This window comes from Sciurus carolinensis, chromosome 11, assembly GCF_902686445.1.
Source record: "Sciurus carolinensis chromosome 11, mSciCar1.2, whole genome shotgun sequence".
Taxonomy (NCBI): Eukaryota; Metazoa; Chordata; class Mammalia; order Rodentia; family Sciuridae; genus Sciurus; species Sciurus carolinensis.
In genome coordinates, this window is record NC_062223.1 from 69,027,209 (window position 1) to 69,050,370 (window position 23,162).

Sequence of the window (23,162 nt, forward strand, 5' to 3'; positions counted from 1 at the left end):
TCATGATTTGACATGAGTTGAGGAGTCTCCAAGAGGCCCCTTTTACCTCCAGTTACCTCAGGTTGTCCTCTTTCCTCACTTGGCTTGAGTCTACACAGAGCACAATCTCTGTTTTGGACATTTATTTATGACTCCCCCATGTTTTACTGGAAATGTCTTCTCTCCAGGACCTTATTAAATGACTGGCAGGGATGCTGTTCCCTGTGTGACGTGAAGAACCTGGCACTGCTTTCCCATAGACTTCAGGATGCCCAGCATTCACTTGGTGGGATTGGCCTCCCTCTCCTCAAAGCTCTCATCATGGGTGTTCTGGTTTGGCTTTTGAAAACCACCTGTGCAACTGCCTATAAATGGGTTCTTTCTGGAAGCTTTCTGGTCCTAATAGATACTAGTCAAATGCTGGACCCACCAGGTGTGGTTGAGTGGGCTCAGATGGCCATAATGAATCTGTGTTCCTTTAGCATCTGGCACTCACATCTCTGCCAAGAGCTTTTGAAATTTTGCCTACTATTGTGCAGCTTGGGTAGGCTTTAGAGTAGGGATGTGCAGACGACAGGGTAAGGGACTGAGTAGTGAAAACCACTTATGGGATTGAGATGTGTATTAGTGATTCCTGGAGGTGTGGAAGGTGTGGAAGCTGAGGCTGCAGTTGGAGAAGACTCGTTAGCCAGGAGATGATGTCGGAGGTCCCAGGGCCAGGGCTGCTCAGCATGTGTGGAAATGCTGGATCTTATTGGGTCTGCCCAACACAGGACTTATCCTTAGTCTCTGCTGCCCATTTTCCCAAGTGACATCTCTGGAGTTTTGTGAACATCTAGCCTACTGGGGAGACTTAAAGATGATGGTTACCTACGGTTCCCAGAGAGTTTCTCTGAGTGGTCTTAGTTCAGTGTCCCAAACGTAAACATTGAAGTCAACTTTTGTGGAAACCTTTGTTTGGAGTCTTTAGCCACTAGAGGGCAGAGGCTTCTCAGGCAGTCTTCCGACTGCAGTCAATTGTGTTCCTTTTCCTTTTTAGATGTGAATGAGAATATATTCCCTTTAAAATAAGTACCCACAAACCTTCTCCTTTCTCTTCCCTCCTCCCCCAATCAATCTGACCACCATTCTTGATCAACTGGATGGAATGACTTGTGTGGTTTTATTTTCAAAGCAGGCTGAGGTGTGAGAATAACTGTTCTTGCAGCTGGGAGATCAGCAGGCTTGAGAAATCCACACCTTGATCCAGTGCATGCAGGGGCTGGTGGGTGGGCTGTGCTGGTTTGTGTGAGCCATGCAGTTTGGAGAGGAACGTACTTGATTTTGACACCCAGACACCTCTGTTTTGACAGAGGTGAGCACAGAGCTGAGCAGCATGAGCTGCAGACAAGTCCATGACCTCCCAGAATACAGCTTTTTTTTTTTTTTTTTTTTTTTGACAACCCTAGGCAAGGGGTGACAGGTTAGCCCTTAAAGAAGTAGACCAAGAAGGGAGGTGCTCAGTGTCTTTCCTCCTTCCTGCCCCTGTGAGGCATCCACATAGACTCTTTCCCCTTGTCCTCATCTAATACACGCTTCTTTGTCAGAAGTTCCCCTTCCAGGGAGCTCTCTGCCGCTCTCCCTTCCCTCCCTCCAGCTTACTTGTAGGACTGGGATTAATCCTTTGGGGGTAATGAGAACACCTGTACTTACATTTCATTCAAAATGGAATTTCCCTTGCTTAAGAAATTCCAGTCCTGCTTTTATGATCAGCACTAGACATCACCGGTTACTAAAGAGACTTTCTGGATACTCTCAAAATCAGATTCCTTTCTGATCATTTGTGAAAAATTAAAAACTCATTGAAAATGGCTTCCATGGACTGCATGGTAGGAGACCTGATGTTCTGTGGAAATCAAAATCCCTCCTCCACAGGTAGCCTGAACTTGAGTTTCTGGGCAGCATGTTTCTAGGATTGCACTGTCACACCCAAACTATGTGGTTTTCCCAGTAATGGGCATAAGCAGTTCCCTAGTCTCAGAGACACAAAGACACCAGAGATGGAAGGGCACAAGACACATTGGGCCAACCCTTCCTCATGTGAGAGGAAATGCAACCCCACAGCCAAGGACATGGCATCAGAGGCAGGAGCAGAGCTCTGGGCCCAGCCTCTGTCTGTGCCCTGCCCACACAGGTGCAGCATCTGGGTCTTCACTCAGCACTCCTCAGACTAGGAGTCACTTGCAAACACTACATGTTAATGACAGCTTTTCAACAGACCTGGCAGCTCTGACAAGCCCTTGGCATTTACACTGTAGTCTCTGACATCCTTTTTTTAACCCACATATCATGGATCTGAAAAGGTGGTATCTATCACTTCTAGGGATACTTCTTCTAGCTGCAGACGGAAGCAGATGGAAGTGTTCAATGGAATCTTGCGTAAAATCATGGGGGAGAGCTGCTGTGACTGCATGTTACAGGCATCTAAGGAGACAGGAGGCTCCTGAGAAAATGATCTACACTAGGTGGCCAGGTACATTCATGAAGAACTCACCTTGCTTCTGACATTCCCAGGCAGCAATTTCTGTAAGACCCAGAGAGCTACTCACTGCAAAAAGATACACAAGGACAAATCTTCCAGCTCTGGTGGGGCCATGCTTTCTGTAATACTTTTCCTTGACCTGAAAGGGACATCAAGTTCTGCACCAGCCTATTCTGAGCTGGTCCTGCCCAGTAATTTCATTGGTGCACATATGCATGTGTACACTGGCATGGGCATGCCAACTACCGTGACAGGAAATGAGTGAGGGATTGGGTCAAGGCAGAAAGTTCTAGGCAAGGGCTTCTTATGTCCATGCTTCTGTTGTTTGAGCCCTTTGGTGACTGCTAAAGTTCTCTTAAGACCAGAAGAGTGGGAGTCAAGTCTAGCCACAGGTGTGGTACTGCTTCGTTCTCAGATGTCCCTGGCCTGGCTGCACCAGGGGCTGACAAGGGTCTGAGCGGGATCCCTGATGGCAAGGAATGTATAGGAAGGGGTGGCCTGGAGCTTACAAGGTGGCAAGTGCATTCTTAGGACTCCACAGGGCCGGGCTCTTTCCCACATGTGCTCATTGAAAGTAACTAATGAGTTCCTTTTGCATCTTTTGAGAATCAACTGGTCTCTACCACTACTTCTGTCTTTCAGAATAGGGCAAATATTTTATGTGTAGCACCCAAAACGGTGAGATCATGCACCAGAATAGTTTCAAGTAGGGGGTGAAAGTTTAATCTCTCTCCCTAGTCCTTAACCCCTGTGTAATTACAGTTTCAAGCTTGAAATCTCTCTTGTCCAAACTTACTGTTTTTACCTTGTCCCTGGAGTCAGAGAAGGTCATGAACTGAAGGTTGGTGGAGGAATCTTTCCTCCTTTATAGAAGTGCCTTCCTCAACAGGATCTGTCTCCCTCCTGGGAGCATCATAGTATTTGAAGACCCTTCTGGTTTCCTGAGCTGCTCTTTTCTTCCTAAGGGGCAGTGGTTTTCAAGAAAACTTCACACCCAGGAGTAAGCAATCCTTTATGAAGGAAACTGCTGACAGCTGCTTTTTCATGGACTGGGAAAATTGACATAATGCTGCCAATCAGCCAAATGTTAATATCTACCAAATATCATAAGCATTTGAATGATTTGCTAAACTTTTCCAGTTTTATGGGACTTTTAAAATTCTTTATTTTTCCTAAAATACTTTAAAAATACATAGAAAAAAAAGATCCTGCTTTTAGGCTTTACGTGATGTTTTCCCTACCGTATTCCCTCCTCTACACAGTGGTTGTCCGGTTGTCCTTGTTCTTTCCTGTTTGATGACATGGTTACACTTTCCCGCCGCCTTTTCTTCTTTCTTTCATGGGAGTGGGGAGCAGGAAGAGCACCTTTTAAAGTCAGGAGACAACAAAACCCTTGGTAGTTGCTGCCACACTTGTATTATCTTGACCCAAGAGCCCCAGAACATTTGTCTAAGCTATTAATTGAACTGCTACAGCAAGCACTGTCTCACGTGTCCAGTAGTCACTGTGAAGGCACCAGCAGGTGTTAACAGCACTAGTGAGGGCCGGGGTCTACCACCGCATGTCAGGTAGCAGCCCCCTCTTGCCAACCCTGCAGGACCAGCTGCATCTCACACATGAACGTCACATGAATGTCATGAGCTCCGTGTTTCAAGTGGGTTCCCTGTTAGGGAACCAAAAATGTAAGTGCAAAGAACAGAGGCAGGAACCTGACCTGGGATCAGCAAGCTCTTCTTTATTCAGCGGAAGACTCAATCAAACACCCCAAATCATCTTCCAGGCAGAAAAACCAAACTGGGCCAAGGCAAGGATCTGAGTTTAAAGGTCTAATTTAGGGTGGGGCAGAAAGGTAATTCCTGGGGTTTATTAGGGTCAGCTGATCCGTTAGGGTGAGGAATTCAGTACCAATCAGGTGCAGGTTCTTTTGTGTTCTCCCATTTTCCCTTCCTGCCTTCCCTCTAGCTGAGGCCTTAAAGAACAAAAGCTCCAATTTACCATGGACAAGGCTGGTTGGGTAACAGCTGTAGATAGGGGAAATGTCCTGGGGCCTATTTTCCATATCCTTCATTTCTCTCATGAATTTCAAATGGAAAACACTGGAAGGCAAAACTTAATTTTTTTTTTTTTTTTTTTTTTTGGTGCCAGGAACAGTGGCACATGCCTGTGATCCCAGGGACTGAGGATGCCAAGGCAGGATCTAATGTCAAAATAAAACTCTCAAAAGACTGAGGATGTAGATCCGTGGCAAAGCACCCCAGAGTTAAATCCCCAATAACCCTGCCACAAAAAAGTTTTCTTATTAATTTTAGGAAAGCAAATAGAATTCTTTCAAAACCAGAAGAGTTATTTAAGATAACGTGACACCTAATTTTGTGGAGGACAAGGTAAACCAACACATATTTTAGAACATATTTATTTTGATTGGAATACTTTTAAAGCCTGGAGTTGTAATTCAGAAGATAGCATCTTCTGCTCTTTGTAAATTTTCCTGTGGTGCCCAGATACCTCCTTTTCTCTGGCAGACTTGGCACAGGGCTGCCTGGGTCTTATTCTCTATAAAAGATTTTATAGTCACTCTTTCTATCTTGAAAACAAAATTAGAAAACATGGACCATAATGTTGGGCCATAATGCAGATTTCGGACTTGGCTAAAACAGCCCAGGAGCCTTGCTAGAGCCAGCAGGTCCAATGAGCCATCAGCCAAACTCCACACTGAGGTGTGGACACGCCATACAGCAGGGATGGTGCGTTTGTTTCTCTTTCACAAATGTGCAATTTGTGACAATGCCCTTCTTTACTGAGCTCTTATTTGCACATTCTTGTGTGCTTTTAAAATACTGAAAGTTTTATTTCACAAAAAACAAATCTTTAAATTTAGTTCTACATTTCCTTGAAGAGATAAGGAATCTTTTCAAAATGATTACTTAAAAAAAAAAGATAAAATTTGTTTCTGGAAGGTTTATTTACCAGTTTGCAAGCTCATTTCTGAGGATTTGACAAGTGTTTTCAGGTATCTGAAGAAATGGTTTTATTCTCTGAAAGCTTTGAGTCTGGGAAATTGGAGAAATTGTCTTACTTTGATAAATTCAAATCTGGATAAATTCAAAATTAAGACTCTGGATGCTGTCATCATGAAAAAGGAATTTTATGTACACTGTGAGAAAGTCAGCATCTTGGAGATGATGTTCACTTGATGGGAAGAAACATAAATATTCCTACATAAAATGCTGACTTGGAAATAACTTTAATGCAATGAATGATCATTGAAACAATAACTATAATAAATTTAGCATTGAGTCAAAACATTAACTCTTTAAAAACTACCTTCCTGTTCAGAATCAAAGTTGAATTTTCAAAAAATAAAGAAAACGAATAAAAGCAATATTAAATATTGTGAACTGTAAGATGTAATGCCAGTTATGATCAATAAATTTCATATTGGTAAATACATTTCTTCAATGTCTGGCACTGTTCATCCAGTTTTCACAGAGTCATCTGTTTTATGATGTAGTTTGGGGTTGTGGTATCAATGACAAAGCCTTGAGGACACCATCTGTGACCCAGGTCCCTTTGGTCTATTCTTCCCTTTCCTACCAGGAGGAGGTGCCATGAGAATCATTGTCTACTATGGAAGTCCGTTGCTGGCCTGTGGATGAGCTTGAGACTCTGATGCCACTAAAGCTTAGCCAAGATGACTGGACTGCAGGGCTGACCCCAAATTCTCTGAGGCTTTGGGGGACATCTTTGATCTTGGCTCTTAATCCTTTCCAGGCTCAGAGCTCTGTACCCAAGTGGGAAGAGGTGCAGAGGTGATCACAGAGCTAGTTGAATTTTGCAGCCCATATGCTCAGGGAGCCTGGGAAGGAAGTGACAAGCATTTTAAATGGGAGGAGGAAGTGGGTTTCTGCCAGTCCCTAGAGGAGGCTTGATCTACTTTGATGGGACATGAAGTAAAAGGAGCTTTACACCTGCCATCAGGGTTGCCTGAGAAGCTCTGTGGCATTGCTCAGCACTTATTTTTGCCTCGTATCTGTACTAGGTTTAGAAATGAGGACCCAGGTTCACTTTCTGTAGCTCCCAGAATGTTAGAAACATTACCTTTTCTGGTTTTCCTTGGAGTTGTCCTGCAGGTTATACCTAGTGGGATAATTTTTCCCACTGATGGGACAACTTTTCTGATTATTTTCTTTCTTCAGTTTTAACATTTCACTTCTTCCATGAAGGTCAGCTTGTTTTGGATTACAGCTGAATAGAAAGTGGAACAGTGTATACGATTCTGAGAAAGTCCCATATTTATGTGCCTTTTCTCTGGAAAGGGCATCTCAGAGACACACTTGGATTCCCTGAATTGCCAAAGGTTTAGAAGATCCTAAAGCAGTACTTTGGTGGCAGGGGTCACTGGGTCTACAGCCAGAAGTATTGGTAGTGATTGCCAAAGGCCATTTTTCTTTGCCCCTGAGGGAGGGCTGGAGGGACAACAGTCAGCAGTACCTATGAGACAAAAAACCTGAGTGTCAGAGGGGTCTCACAGGCTCACTCAGCTTCTGGTGCCAGCAATTTACTCAGCAATACTCTGTGAGACACTCTTTATAGGGATGTGGGAGGGGGACAGTAAGCCATCTTCTGGCTTGACTGTGGGTGGCAATACCAGAGACTGGGCACTCCTAGGCAAGACACTCTCAATAGCCCTAGTTGACTGTTCATGAAACAGGTGGTCATGGCAGCTAAATGGCCTCCAGGATTCTCAGGATTCACATAGAAGTCATAGGTGTTTTCAGACATATACACATCCATATTTGTGTCCTTTTCTCTTGTTTTGAAAATTCTAGCAAGGGAGATGAATTAATTGGGAGTAGGCCAGCGTGGGGAACAACAGTGGCCCTAATCATTTTATTAGGCAGGGCTACTAAGGGAGAGGGAGGGGCAGACAGGAGAAGGCACCATGCAAGCACTGGCGATGTGGCGACATTAAGGGGGCAGCTGGCAACAAGTTAAGTTGAGATCAGATTTGGCAAACCCCCACACTCCGCCTTAACTAGTTGCAATAATTCTTTGTGAAGTTCTCACAAAAGGGACAGACAATGTCTATTTAGCATTTTTATCTCTAAGATTAGTCTCAAGTATGGGGAAGTCCTGTTTGCACCCTTTACTTTGGCTCAGAGATGAAAGGCAGGGAAATGCAGCTAATTCAAACTTTTGCATTTTGATTACAGTAATGATGATTTTTCTCCTCCAGGGTTTCCTGTGATGTCTGTCATGCTGCTTCACTTATAACTGGTTGCTTTTCTTTATACTTTTTAACTCTCCATGGATAACCCTTTTCCTTCCTCCCCCCTTTATTACTCCCCATTCAGCATGCATGTCCAGCATTGTGTGTGCTTTTAAGAGTGACAGCTCTCTAGAAAGTCCTTTGACTTATTAACGTCCCCGCCACCCCTCCCATCCCCAGTGTCTCCAAAGATGGCCCTGATGAGCCACACTTTCCCAGTATTCCACTCTTGCGTAGTCCCTTACCCTTAAGTCTGGGTTTGTCCTATGACTTATTCTTGACCACAGTATGTGGCAGAATGATCCTGTGTTGCTTTAGAAGTTATTTAAAAGAGTCTAGCCACAGTGGCACATGCCTGTGATTCCAACAGCTGGGGGAGGCTGAGGCAGGAGGATTGCAAGGTCAAAGCAAGATTTAGTGAGGCCCTAAGCAACTTAGCAAGATTCCATCTTAAAATAAAAAATTAAAAGTGCTGGGGATGGTTATGCATCTCCTGGGTTCAATACCCAATCCCCACCAAAAAAAAAAAAAAAAAAAAAAAAAAAAAAAAAATCTGACTCTCTCACAAAGCTAGCTCGGTGGGTAGGGAGGGAAGTAGGCCATTTTGTAAGAAGTTTAACTATCTTGAGACATCCATGTTGTGAGGAAGCCCAAAATCACCATGTGGAGAGAGATGCCTAAGAATTCTGCTGTAGGGCTGAGGTTGTGGCTGAGTGGTAGAGTGCTTGCCTAGCATGCATGAGGCACTGGGTTCTAGTCTCAGCATCACATATAAATAAATCAATAAATAAAATAAAGGTCCATCAACAACTAAAAAAGTATTTAAAAAAGAATTCTGCTGTTCTATTCATACCGGATGGGAAGCCAGACATGACATTCCGCCCAGTCCTACATTCAGGCGATGCCAGCGCCAGTTGCCAACTGACAGCAACCATGAGAGTCCAAAAGAGGGCATCACCTAAGTCCAGATAACCCACATAATCCCAAGAGAGCATGTATTTCTACTTACACCACTACATTTGGTAGTGTTTTGTTATGTAGCAATAATTAGAACACCCACCATCATAGGACAGGATAATCATGAAAATACCAAATCACTTTCCATATCTATCTTTTTGTGAGTCTCCTTAAGTGGAATGACTTTCTTCTTTTCATATGAAATATAGGTTTATTGATGGCTACAAGGACTAAATCCGGGTTCATGACTGTTAGAGAAATTTGAAAAGATCCACGTTGTAGAACCACTCCTTTCCCCTCCCTGACACCTCTCCCTGCCATGTACATGCTCAATGTGTGCAATTCACTGGCCAGGAAGGGGCTCTGGCAACAACACACATCCAGGGCAGGTCTCCTTGAAGACGAAGACAGTGAGAGGAAAGGGCTGGGACTTCGTGCCAGGAAGGTGAGAGGGCAACTGGTTTCTTCCTTTCTTCTGGCACCAACCCTTCCAAATGTCCCTTCCTGAGATATGATCTGTTGTTTCTCTTTCCAGTGCTATTTTCACTTTTTTTCTCTCAAGGTATTTACTATCCTTCTCTATTCTGGAAAAGATACTGAAGAATTCCCTCCTCCCAAGTTCAATGAGACAAGTTTTGAGTTTTTCAAAAGGAACATTTACTAGGAAACTAAAGGGCAACCAAACAGAGTGCAAGAGAACAGAGGCAGAGTTGCAAATGGGTTGAGGAGTTCAAATTTATAACCAGCCTCTGGCCACAGCTGTACTAGCCGGGCAGAGCTTTCCAGACACAAAGTTGCCTGCCTACCATGTGGGTAGTCATATTTGCCTGACTGCCCCTACAAAGTCACCGTGTTTCATACCAACAGGCCAATAGCATACTCATTAGGACCCCAGGGCTGCTAGCTCTGGGCAGGAAGATGCTGAGGTGGAAACAATAGGCACAGCTGGCTCTCCAACCCAGGCTTCCATTGCCAGGGACAGGCTAAAGTTGAATGGAATGACTGCTGACAGCTATTGGAACCAGTCTGATTTCTTTGGGATCATACTTCTGGGTTCTTCTGCCTGGATCTAGTGACAATATTTCTGCTCACTCTCCTGCTGGCACTAACCCTTCATGCTTTGGTTCTAAACACTGCTATGGTGGAAGTTGTCTGAATGGGGAGGGATGAGCTGAGGAGAACCTTGGGCAAAGAGAGCTGAATTTTTCTCATGTCTTCAGACACGGGCAGAACTGGGATTCTCTCCAAATCCTAAGGTTGAAAGATAATGAGATGGAAATGGATTAGGCAGGTTGGGGAATGTGTGAAGCTTGAGTATAATAACATTGCCTCACACACCATAGGCCTCCACCAGTTTTTGATCTGACATCAGGATACATCTGACATCTTGTACCAGGCCGCCAAAGTAGCAAGAACTTTCTGAGGATACACAATGATCCTGCTTCTGCTAATTTAGTTCCACATCAAAATGTTAACTGAAATGAAGATAATATGTTTTCCAGTAAGGTAAACTACAATCCAATTCTGGACTCTACTGCAAAGAGACTGTATGAAAAAGGAGATGTTATCTTGGAGTCATGGTGCAAATGCATGGTTAGGGTGCCTTGAACCCATAATGGGAGAGAGAGGACCACTAGGTAACAGCCCCCTGGTCCTGCCGGGGTATGCTGAGGCCTTTGGTTTCATTTCTGTGGAGGTGGAAGCAATGAGGATGAGGCGCATAGCTGGTAGCAGATTGGCAAAAGGGAAGCTGAGTAATGGAAGAGTTACCCGGGGAGAGCCCTTGACCTTCACTCTTGTAGGCATTTCCATTCCCCAGTGCTATGGAAGTGATATGTGCTGAAGTGAGAAGAAAACTTCTGTCTGTGGCTGTTCAAGGCTAGACTCTGAACTGCTGCATATGGAGATACCCCAGAAGGCACTCAGGCCAAGGAGGCACCAAAGCTGTGCCTTCCCCCAGGGAACTGCTGTGTGGTCTCCATAATCTCATCTCACACAATGCTCTACCTATTACTGAGGCTGTTCCTTCAGTGGACAAATGTGCCTGGGAAAGGATATTTCAGAATGCATATGCCACTGAGAGGTATGCCTCTCTAACAGGGATGACAATTAAAACTGACCAACTGAAAGGAAGTGACTTGGTTATTTAAAAATAATGTTATAGAATCTCAAAACTCAGAATCCAGTTTTGGCATAAAAGAAGGCCATGATCAACCGGTAGTCTTCCTTGTACATGGGAGGGGCAGTGAATTTTCTATGAACTAACCCTCTTTACACTAGATTTTCTCCAGGGGAATGCCCTGCTTGTCCTATATTCTCTGAGGGCTTATTCTTTGCAAGACTAGAGCACTTCTTGGGGTGAAATTATTATCTGAAGACAGTTGTTAGCTAAGGTAGGTAGTTAAATTTGAATTGAGATCTGCTGCTAGCACCTGGATATATTTTTAAAATATTTTATCCTTCCAGGGCATTCAAGCAAATAACTTCATGTCGGAGTGACCATTGCCATAGCAGGTGCTATGTTCCCATCACCAAGGGCCTTATGTCAATCACTAAGAGTCCTGGTACTCTTGGGACTCTATGTCACTTGCTTTCTTCCATAGTCCAGTCTTGGTTCTTGGTAATGAGAGATGAGCTTCCCCTACAGTTCATCACCAGGGACCACCCGAAGAAAGTGGCTGGACCATTCAGGTCCACCAAATCCAATTAGGAAAGATGGCCAGTTATTGCTGTGGTTACAGCTGAGCATTTGGTCACTGGAGTCATCCGGGTGTTGCTGGATGGAAAAAGTTACTTAAGATCTTTGTTAGATGGTTGTCCTACTGTGTCCTTGGCATAAGCCGTTCTCTTATTCATAGTCATCGTTTCTGTAGGAAGAAGAAACAAAAAGAGTGATTTGGTTTTCAATTGTACATTTTTAATGTGTACCAAACAAGTGCCAGGCACTGTGAGGGATGCTGGGAATACAAACCACGAGTAAGATAATTGCCCTGATTTCAAAGCACTCAGAGGAAGAAGTGAATAACAGAGGTGAACATCAACTGCTGCAGGAGTCTTGAGGGGCCTGAGGAGGTCTACTGGGAGGATTCTGAAGGGTAAGTCTTGCCATTTAGGTTGAACAGAGAGTCCATCAGGAGAAGGGGGCAAGAACTTTGGGCAGAGAAGAGAGCCCAGGCAAAAGCATGGAGGGCCTTGTGCACTGGAGGGCTCGTCAGGATTTAAGTGACTTCACCGTCTGTGAGGAGTGGAATGGCAGCAAGCAAGGCTGAACTGGAGGAAGGGAGTTAGACTGGTGTAATATTGCAACATCCACTCCTTGTTTTCCAGCTGTCAGGGGTGGGCTTTCTTAATGGAGCCCCAGACTTGGATAAGCACGATCTCTTGTTTTGCACACTAAGTTCAGTATTTGACTAAAATTCAACTCAGGGTATCTTCTAGTACAGATTAAGGGTGTTAATTCTGCAGTCATAGAGACAAAGAAAACCAAATTTCCATGGATATAGTAATAAAAAGATTACTCACAAACTATGGGAGAGCAGCAAATAGTCCCAAACTGAAATATATGGATTGCATTTCAGAGATCAAAGGTTCACATGTAAGACTATAACTTAAGGAAAATAATAAAAGCCAGAGTGTACACTATAGAGGGAAGGCCATGCTTGACTGTGTCCTTGGATTTAAAGTGTTTGTATGAGTGTGTATACACACACATACATCGGTGAGAAAAGGTGTATTTGATTCTGAGTATAGCAGGAAAATATGAATGGATTTTTTTTAATATTGGACTTAAACTCATTAAGGGTGCGACTCTACAGTGCCCTCCAAAGGACTATTTTCCAACCTACCTCTCGCATTGGCCCTGGGTCCCATAACCCCTTGCCCAGCTGTGAAACCCATCTTTGAAGGCCTGTTTACTGGTGCCTGAGTCTCATTAGTGAAGACAAAGTGTGAACAGCATCAGTCCCATCAATGAATGAAGTCTGGAATTTGCTGTGCTGTGATTAGCCCAATGGGCTGTGTGCACCATTCCTTCATTTTTGAGTACCCACTGTGTGCCAGGCACTAGGATATGAACTTTACAAATCCTTAAAAGAACCCTGTGAGGTTCTTTACTGGAAGATACAGAGATGTAGGGAGATTAATTTACATGAAGTCACATCATAAGTAAATGTCAGACCTTGGATATAAACCCAAGACTTCTAATTCTGAAGTCCAAGCTTTAGCAATTATATCACTCCTAAACAGGGTGTATACCAGTCTCCACATCTGAAGCATTAAAACTGCTTTGTCTGCTTTGTCTTTCTAGACATGCAATCTGCCTTGAAGGTCCAAGCCAGTAGCACATAGCAGGTGTTACATCCCTCATATAGCTTCCTAGCTTCTCATTCAGTTTCTCGAGATTCTTTGGTTGGTAACCTGCATGTGTATCTCATTTGACCCCTTGATTCTATGTAAAATCTCTTTATTCCCTGTTATGACCTTAGCTTTGCCTGTTCTTTTCAGCAGTCTTTTTGGACTGCTCCCAAGGTACCCAGTCTTACAGGGCACTTGGTTTGTTAATGGCTTTGCCGAAAGTCTGCTTAGTGGGCTGGGCTATCGCTGCAGCCAATTTTTACCACTTCTCATACCCAGGGATACCATCAGCGGAGGTCATGCAGTTGATGGCCAAATCAGAACATAGCTCTGACCAGATCTCTATGGCAGTATTTTACTTATCTGGCAAATTTCCTTGTGCATTCAATTAGCCAGAATCAAGAATATCCTCTGGAAAAACTGTGAGTGGCCTGTTGGCCTTCCCCTTTTCAGGTGAAGTCCTTCAGCTGGATGCATTTTCTGAACTCAGTTCCTGTCTGGGCCCAGCATCCTTTATTTTCCTCCTCTTGACAGTGCCACTAAGGTCCCAGAATCCTTGTGTTCAGGGACTAAGCCTATGAGGTGACGGAATAAAGAAGTATGGATACATCTTGGAGTGGTGGTGGGTCCTCTCTACCAGAAGTCTTAACAAAGGAAGCTTCTTGGGAACAAACTTATTCTAGGCAAAATAAGGCGTACAAGTCAGGTCTGAAAAAGGAGTTCAGTTGTCTGAAGGGCAGTCAAGGAAGGCATGAATGATGCTGTCATCCAATCCCTTTGTCTGTCTTTTGGGACAAAGAAAGACTGGAAAAATTTAACCAAACAATGCTAACATTCCAACATCTTTCCAACTCCTAGACATAATAAGCTCTTTCTAAGATTTCTGAAGACAAGATATGAGGAAAGATTTTCCTATAGTTGCCATATTTCACTGCATAATCATGGCATTCTGCTTTTTCAGTCCAAAATGGTTTTATAATCTTCCATCATATAATTGCCACATGGCATAATTCTATTCCTCATGCTGCTTAAAAGGTAAACAGAGTAGCAATGTATGGTGAGTGGCATATGGATGCACATTTGTCTTCTTGTACACTGTGAACTGCAAACCTAGAATTTTCAGTGCACATATATTGTCAGTATATTTCTGCTGTCTTGTTTGATTTGTTTAGAGTGCTGCAATACTAATAGAAAACACATTTATTTGAGTGGTTCTAGGGCTGGCACATCAGATGAGGAAACCAAGTTGGGCGTGGTGGCACACACCTAAAATCCTGGCTACCTGGGAGGCTGAGGCAGAAGGATTGTAAGTTCAAGGCCAGGCTCAATAATTTAGCAAGATCCTCAGCGACTTAGCAAGAGCCTGTATCAACACAAAAATAAAAAGGACTGGGGATGTCCTTTTTTAAAAATATTTTATTTTGAGACTGGGTCTCACTGAGTTGCTTAGGGTCTTGCTAAATTGCTGAGGCTGGATTTGAATCTGAATCCTGAGATACTGGGATTACAGGTATGTGCCACCATACCTGGCTGGATTATTCAATTTTAATGAGTCTTCCATGCATCCTAATTTTGCACCATGGCAGTTTAATAATTAATGATATTTAAGTAATATTGGTACACTCCACTTTTTTGTATGCAAGGATTATTCTTTATTTCCTTGTATTATTAATTTTACAGAAAAAGACAATTTTATTAACTTATCTAAAAGTATGTATTAAACATTTATAAGGATTAAAGTTCGAGCTACTCACATTGAGAAAATCCAAAGCTAGACAGGTTAGGCTACACAATGCCTTGCCTTTCATATTCTCTGGTTTCAGTCACTTCTATGTCATTTTAAAGATCACAGAGCTAGTTACTTGTAGATCTGGGATTGACACAGGTAGTCTGACTCCAGAGACTAATGCTGACCCAAAACTGACTCTTACATGAATTTACCAAAATGGTGTATTCTTTTTGAATTCTTAAAATAATTTCTTACAGCAGTAGTGGGCGTACAGCATGCTTTGTGACTCCCTAGGAGTGGAATGAAGTGTATAAGTGGTTGCACAGTGTTATGTACCCATGAGAATGGCGTTTCAATAAATTGCTGTAGGAGACATAGGAAGAAAAAGCATGACCCTCCAAACGAAAAGGAATGTTCCACTTTGCGGTATGGGAATGGATGTTCCAAGCTGGGGAAAGAAATACAGGCGTTGTGTGAGAAGGAGTGAGAAGATAATTTTGCTGGAGCACACGTTGTATAATTAGGAATAATGGGAAATTAAGATTGGTATATTCCAATAGTGAAAACACCAAAGGAATGTTCATTTGATAATAATTTACTGTGTTCAGGATAATAAAGAAAGGATCTGAATGGATGCCTAAAAATCTAGAAATGTACTTCCCAAACGAAGTATTTTGAGTTTGGCCATGTGTTTTAGAATGTAGATTGAGGGCTGCGTGGATAAAGTTATTTATGAAATATACAAGAAGTGCAATCTTGGAATTTGGGTAAACTGTCACCAGGTGGTAGAAGATATTCTGACTTCATGGTCTGGATGACCGGACTATGAGAGCCAACCAGCTCAGAAATGCAACTCCTGGGGTAGATGGGCTTGTGTGGACCATGAAGAGTTACATTCACGTCCAGGTCTATGTAGGATGATTTACTCTGAAGAGCGCAGCAGAATCCCTTTTGTATCTGGCTTCTTTTGCTCAAATTTAAGTATGAGTGATTCATCCAGTATTTATTCATTGGAGATTGAGCTCTCCAAAAGCAGATGCTGGGCAGTGGTACACACTTGACAAAATCTCAAGTGAGTACTGCCCATTACCGTGTCCTACTTTGAGTTGAAATGGCTAAGCATTTACACCCCAGCCTTTGTCAGTCCTTAGGTGTGAGCTGCTCTGAGAACAGCAGACCTCAGGTAAGGCAACTTGCTACTGAGGCAGGGGGTGAAAGAAGTGCACAGTGGAGGCTGTCTGAGCTTGGGACTGGTCATTCAATTGGTTTCAGTTTCAGAGGTCTCAATCCATAGACACCTGGCTCCATTCCTGGGGTGCTCGAGGTGAGGCAGAACATCATGGCATAAGAGTGGCAGAGGGAAGCAGCTTACATGATGATCAGAAAGCAGAGAAAACCACACTCCACTTTTTTGCAAAAAAAAAAAAAAAATTTGGTGTAAAATCTGCAATGATTATATAGTGAAATATTTTAAGAACAGCATTGACCCATGGGATTTGATGGGAGTGGAGGTGGAGACTGTGGCATCAACACCAGAGTGAGCCACAGAGGTTTAAACATGACGGCCCTAATGTTGGCCTAGCTGGTTCCAGGGCTGGCTCCAGGCCTACTGCATTGGTCACAGCAGCACTGTCCTTGTTGTCAGACCCAGCACCCTCCCAGGTAGGGTCTCTACAGGTTTAGAAGGTACCAGGAACTTCAATAGCAGCAACAGGAAGTAGTGGTTACAATCCTATCTGAACAGAGCGGATTTTAAGTGAATTCAATTGTTCTGAGACACAATGATCTAATTTGAATTAAATTGAATTGAAACCAAAGATGAGAACTGTCCCAATGAAAACTGTAATGTACAATGACATTTCAATCACAAAAATGACAGCTGATGTGAGACAGGCCATTGAAACTGACCTCAAATTAAGAAAAGGAAAAGACTGAGTGGAGCATTAGATAATATCACCCTGAGAATCTGAAAATGGGTTTTGATTGCAGGAAACATCTAAGGGATTTGAAATAAGAAGCTTGCCAAAAATTGTAGTGGCTCTTATTAGATGATTTAATCTTATATATACTCACTACTTGTATTTGAAATTTTTATTTAAAAAGCACAAAATCTCAGGATTTTGTTGACTATTTGTTGCTTAGCACAGCTTTACCAATATGTATGTGAAGAAACATCATGTTCTGACCACTTAGGATTTGATTAGCTCCTTCCTTTCAAAGAGGGCATTCACTCCCTTTTTCCTGTTTAAGAACTGGTATATGAAAGAAAGAATGTGAATATAACCATACTGCTAGTCAGAAGACTGGGATGATAGCATGGAGAACGAGAGTCCATTTGTCTAATAACTACTATGAACTGAGAGCTTAAGCACCTAGTTCTATCCTAAGAGCTTTGCATACCTTATCTCATTTAATTCTTTATCTCAAGCCTCCTGATAGATATTTGTTTTGTCAGTTTTTTTAATGCTGTGACCAAAGGACATGACAAGAACCATTAGAGGAGGAAAAGTTTATTTGGGGGCTTACAGTTTCAGAGGTCTCAGTCCATAAATAGCCAATTCCATTCCTCAGGGCTCGAGGTGGGGCAGAACATCATGGTGGAAGAGCATGGTGGAGGAAAGTAGCTGAGGACACCACCACCATGAAGCACAAAGAGCTCTGCTCAACAAGGACAAAATGTAAATCCCAGTGACCTGCCCCCAGGGACCTACTTTCTCCAGTTACTTCCTACCTGCCCAGAGTTATCACCCAGTTAAACCCTATTGGAGGGATTAACACATTGATTAGGTTAAGGCTCTCATGACCCAATCACTTCCCCTTTAAACTTTCCTGCATTGTCTCACATGTGAGCTTTTGGGGGACACCTCATATATAAACCATAACAATATTATAATTATACATTTTCAGATGAGGTAACCTAGTTTGAGAAAGGCCAAATAATAAAGGTGGCAAATGGCAGAGCCAGAATTCACCACCATGCCTTTATGTATCCAAATGTGCACTCCTAAGTATTATGCCAGGATGGTAAATCATGGTGCTTTGCATACCAATTCCACCCACTAAAGCACCTTTCTAGAAGGGAGTCTCAGTCTAGAAAAGAATTTTGAAAGTCCAGACTGTAGAAAAATGTGTTGAGATCCACCGTCAACTTGATGTTGAGGAGAGAGGTGGAAGATGGTGGCATGTGTGCCAGGTACATTGTTATTTACCAAGAAGAATTCACTGGCAACAATCTGAGGAGCAAGGGCTCCTGTAGAGTCATCAACAGAAGGCAAGAATAACACTGTCATATTGTTTCAGATTAAGGGGCAAGTTAAGGAATTGCTACACAAGACAAAAATTATTCTACCCAATGAAGTCAAGTGGTGGGTATTCGGAATTCCTTACTCCAAATTTGTATTCATTACATTTATTTATTAATGCTTTCAACGAATGTTCATTCAGCACTGGGGTCATTTACGTTGAGCAGTAGGAATACAAAGATGATCAATGCACACCCTGCTCTTTTTTTTTTTTAAATGAAGTCTTGCTATGTTACTTGGTCTGGGCTTGAACTCTTGATCCATGGGTCTCTGGAGTAGCTGAAATTACAGGTGTGTGCCACACCCCCATCCCCAGTCAAACCTTACTCTTGAAGAGCTCACAGGATCAACAGAAGACTATAGAATCAGGAATGAGAAAGCAGAGTAAAATGAAGTCTCATTTGTGATCTCTGAGTGTAACTGTTATGTTGGGGTGTGTGTGCATAATTCTATCTACTCAAATGAGTGAATAAGAAAAAAATATATGATAAAAAATGGGTAGGAGTGAAAGTTGAAAGATCCCTAGGGTGTATGTGATACACTGAATTCTGAAATGAAACTCCATTTTAAAAGCCTAGGATTATCTCCTAATGACAATTCAGGAAACAGAAGCTAATTAAGAGGGACTTGCCTTGTTAATTCACTGCTTCAGTATGATTCCCCTGAGAGGAAACCCATATCCTGTCCCATGTTGGTATAGCTATGTTACCTCTGCAAGTTGGAACTCACGTCACTGAATGCCCATCTGCTATCTCAATTGCTATCGAGGACCTGAACTGATAATTCTCTTTCTATTACTTGGAAAAAGAACTTCACTACACCAGAAAGGTATGTCAAATAAGATTTATAAATGATGAAGTAATGATGCTTTTGTGCAAGCTATATTTATTCAGGTGCAGAGCACATTTTATAGTCCTGTTTTATGTTTTTAAACTAAATGCTTAAAATATGATATATGAAAAAATTACTAAATTTATTATTTTAATGGATATTTTTAGGACTTCACTAGCTGAATTTATTTATTTTTATTTATTATTTTTTTAAGTTGTAGATGGACACAAAATCTTTGTCTTATTTATTTATGTGGTGTTGAGGACTGAACTCAGTGCCTCACACATGTGAGGCAAGTGCTCTACCACTGAGCTACAACCCCAGCCCTTAACTAGTTAAATTTATAGTCAACATTTAAATGCTTAGGAAAATATATAATACTAAATTAATAAAGTTGATTTTTAAGATGTTGAAATGCCTAAGATAATTTAATCAAAATATATATGGTTTCATTATTTAGCATTGTGAGAGTTGACAAAGGCTTGAGAAAAATTTAATACCTACTGTGTTTTATGCTTGAAGTATTTGATATAATCAGATCTTAAGTCTGTGATTTTAATTTGAAATGTTGAAGGAAATTTAGCTAACCGATGCTTAAACTGTGCTTAAATAATTAGGTCAATTTTATTTGCTAGATTTATGATATCTTTTTTCTTTATTTTAAAATGTTTAAGAGAATTTGATTAAGTATGAGGTCCTTATTTTAGAAGTTTAGGAAAATTTAACCTGTTAATAAGTCAATGAGTTAAATGAGAAGCAAAGAACAAGTAAAAATGAGTATTTTAATTTCAAAACAAAATGATTAGATTTATGATCATTGTAACATTCAACATTATATACCATTGGTTACATATGTGTTCTAAGAATATGACAAATATTAATTTACTCTTCACCACAACTTCCTGAAGTAGGTACTGCTATTATCCCCGTTTTATAGATGGGATAAATCAAGGTACAGAGATGTTAAATGATTGCTTTACCAAGTGTCTTAGTGCTGCCATAACAAAGTACCACAAACTAGATGGCTTAAAATGACAGAAGCTTATTCTTTCAGTTCTGGAGCCTAGACATCTGAAATTAAGGTATCGGTGGGGCCATGCTCCCTGTGAAGCTTCCAGAGAAGAAAACTTCCTTGCCTTTCCTAGCTTCTAGAAGTTGCCAACCATCCTTAGCTTGCTGCTGCATCTTTCCAATTCCTGCCTCTGTTGTCATGAGGTGTTCTTATGGGTCCCTGGCGTCTTCAGATAGCCTTCTTACAAGGACATTTGTTAATGGATTATGACCCACCCACATCCAGTCTGACCTTATCTTAACTAAATATATCTGCAAAGGCTTTATTCCCAAATAAGGTCCCATTCTGAGGTTCTGGATAGACATGAATTTTGGGGGAGGACACTATTCAACCCAGAATCCCACTGTCACCAATATCCAGCATATCTATAAACGCAATGTCGATTCTCAATCCTTATCTTATTTGACACATCTGGCCGTTCCTTCTTACTGGAAAAAAATTCTTATTTTGCCTTCATGTATAGAATACTCTCTTGATTTTCTTACTACATCAGTGACTTTCTTGGAATTTGTTATTTTCTCTAACATTGGAATCTAATGTTGGAATATGCCCTTATTGGTCTTTGGATATCTTCTAGTCTTCATTTACATCTCAACCACCTTTACAACAGTCTGACCTTGCTCTGGAAATCCAGATCCCTGCATCTGATCGCTACTTGATTTTGTGTGGATATTATCCCATAGATGCTTCAAACAGCAGGTCCAACTGCCCCCTGTCCCACACAGGTGCTCTACTCACAGACTTCCCCAGCTCACTTCCTGTCAACTCCATTCTTCTCATTGCTCAGGCCCCAAATTTTGAAAAAATCCTTTACTTCTCTCTCTCATACCTGGAGATCCTGTTGGGTTTCCCTTGAAAACATACTCAGACTGAAACCATGGCTCACTACTTTCCTTGCTTTTACAGTGGTCCAAGTATCTATCATTTCCATCTCCATTACAGCCGCAAACTCCTAATGGATATTCCCATTTTCACAGTCCGTTCTCAACCTGGCAATAGGAGGATGAGTTATAAGCTTAGATTTGTACCTCTCTCTTGAAAATTCTGTAATGGCTCCCTGTTCATCTCAGAGAGAGAGCCAAAGTGCTTACAAAAATCTGCCAGGTTCTATGTAGCCTGAACTCTACCTACCAGTTACTTTTCTGATCTCATTTGCTTCTCTCTCACACTTGCCCTCTGTTCCTCACATTGCTGTCCTGACTGTTCCCTATACTGACTCCCTTAAGGCCTCTAACTGGGATGCTCCTTGAGTCTGCAAACCCATATGGCTTGCTCCCATCTCCTTCAAGTGGTTGCTCAACTGCTTCAATTCTCTCAAGTCCTACCATTACCTCCATTGAAACTAACCCCCTTCAACAAAAATCTGTGCTACGCTTCTGATGTCCCTTACTTGTTCAATTTTATTTTTCACTGTGCTTACTCTCTTCAATATTACACAGTATACTCATTTGCAATGTTGATTTTCTGCTTCTCCCACTACAAAGCAAGTTCCACTGGGGCAAGGATTTTTGTCTACCCAACCCCAAATTCATCTTCAGTAACCACAGTAGATATTCAACCAATAGCTGTTAAATAAATAAGTACTCAAAATCCAGCATTTTCTTCTGCAAAGTGATGGTTTTATTTATTTCTTTTGGTACTGGGGCTTGAACTCAGGGATGCTTACCACTGAAGCATCCCATCCCATTTTACTTTTTATTTTGAGATAGGGACTCGCGAAGTTGCTGAGGCTGGCCTCCAATTTGTGATTTGATTGCTTCAGTCTTCCAAGTCATTGGGATTACAAGAAAGTGTCATTGCACCCAGCTGTAAAGTAACTGTTTTTAAGGAAATTTGAATGATTCTTACTTGAACAGACTGCAACAATGTAACCAATGACACGATGTAAACATCTTGCATCTTGAAAGGTTGCTGAGATACTCTGACTGTATGTTCACCAGCATGGTGGTTCCAAGCATGCAGGAATTCTGAGTCTTTAAAATAAGAGAAGTCTCTTAAAAAGACCTTATTGCGGGGGCTGAAGTTGTGGCTCAGTGGTAGAGTGCTTGTCTGGAACACGTGAAACCCTGGTTTCGATACTCAGCACCACATATAAATAAATAAAATAAGATATATTGTCAACTAAAAATATATATACATATAAAGAAACAACTTTTGTTAAAAAAAAAAAAGACCTTAATGAGAACTTTTTGAGCCTCTAGGCTGCTGCAAATCTCATATGAAATAATGCCTGGGACCTTGACTGCCATTGTTTTAACTCTCCCATGGTTATTGCCTGGGATTTGGAGAAATACGTGCCAGAAAGAATGTACCATCATTTAGTCCCCAAGAAAATGGAACTTTCTTGGTTTTCAGAGCTAGTGCTCAGTTATTTTCATGCATCAATAGAACCACTAGGCTTATAGATTTGAAATACTGACATGCAGAATCTTAGAAAATCAGAATCATTTTAGAAGTTATAAGAGAAGACATGGAATTCCAGCTAATAAGAATTTATTTCATGCTGACTCTGAGCCAGGCATTGTATAGGTACTGGTTATACAATGATGAATAACAATCTCCATTCTTGAGGATGTACTGGAGATGACATGTGCACATTCATATCAAGTAACACTAATAATATGTTAGGGGTAGGCACAGGGTGCTAGAAGACAGCACAGACCAGAAACATTGAACTCTCATTAGAAGATCTTCAGAATTCTTCCTGAAGATGAAAACTCATCAGATATTTAAAGATGAGTTGGGGGTTGGGGCTGTAGCTCAGTGGTAGAGTACTTGTCTAGATGTTGGAGACCCTGGGCTCAACTCCAGCACCAAGGCAAAAAAAAAAAAAAAAAAGGAGGAGCTGGAGTTGGAACAGACAAAGAGGTAGATAGAATAATATAAGTTAAAAGCAGGAGCAAGGGTGTGGTGGGGAATAGAAATCATTGTGTGAACCAATAGCAACTAGGAGTGACCCCAGTGTACAGTGTAAAAAGGAGACAGAAGCATGGTCACAGAGGGCCTGGACCACCAAGGGAACCTCATCTTTATCTTATTCAGCACAAAGGGCAATTATTGAAGGATTTTTAAGTAAGGGACCAACAGTGGTCAGATTTGTATTACAGGACTAGGGCCCTGGAAGCAAGGTAGAGACTGGATTGAAGAGC

General features: G+C 41.8%; 1 protein-coding gene across 2 annotated transcripts in view; it reads right to left on the minus strand.

Moving 5' to 3' along the window:
* Positions 1 to 8,876: 8,876 nt before the first annotated feature.
* The window catches only part of Syt9 (synaptotagmin 9), a 183,132-nt gene continuing 168,846 nt past the window's right edge, over positions 8,877 to 23,162 (minus strand). The window contains exon 7 of one of the 2 annotated variants that reach the window (XR_007103948.1): positions 8,877 to 11,593. Coding sequence is in view for 1 of the 2 variants with exons in the window: in XM_047517364.1 (XP_047373320.1) it covers positions 11,585 to 11,593 (9 nt within the window). In the remaining variant the exon portion in view is untranslated. The remainder of the gene's footprint in view (positions 11,594 to 23,162) is intronic. The other variant, XM_047517364.1, reaches the window with a different exon arrangement.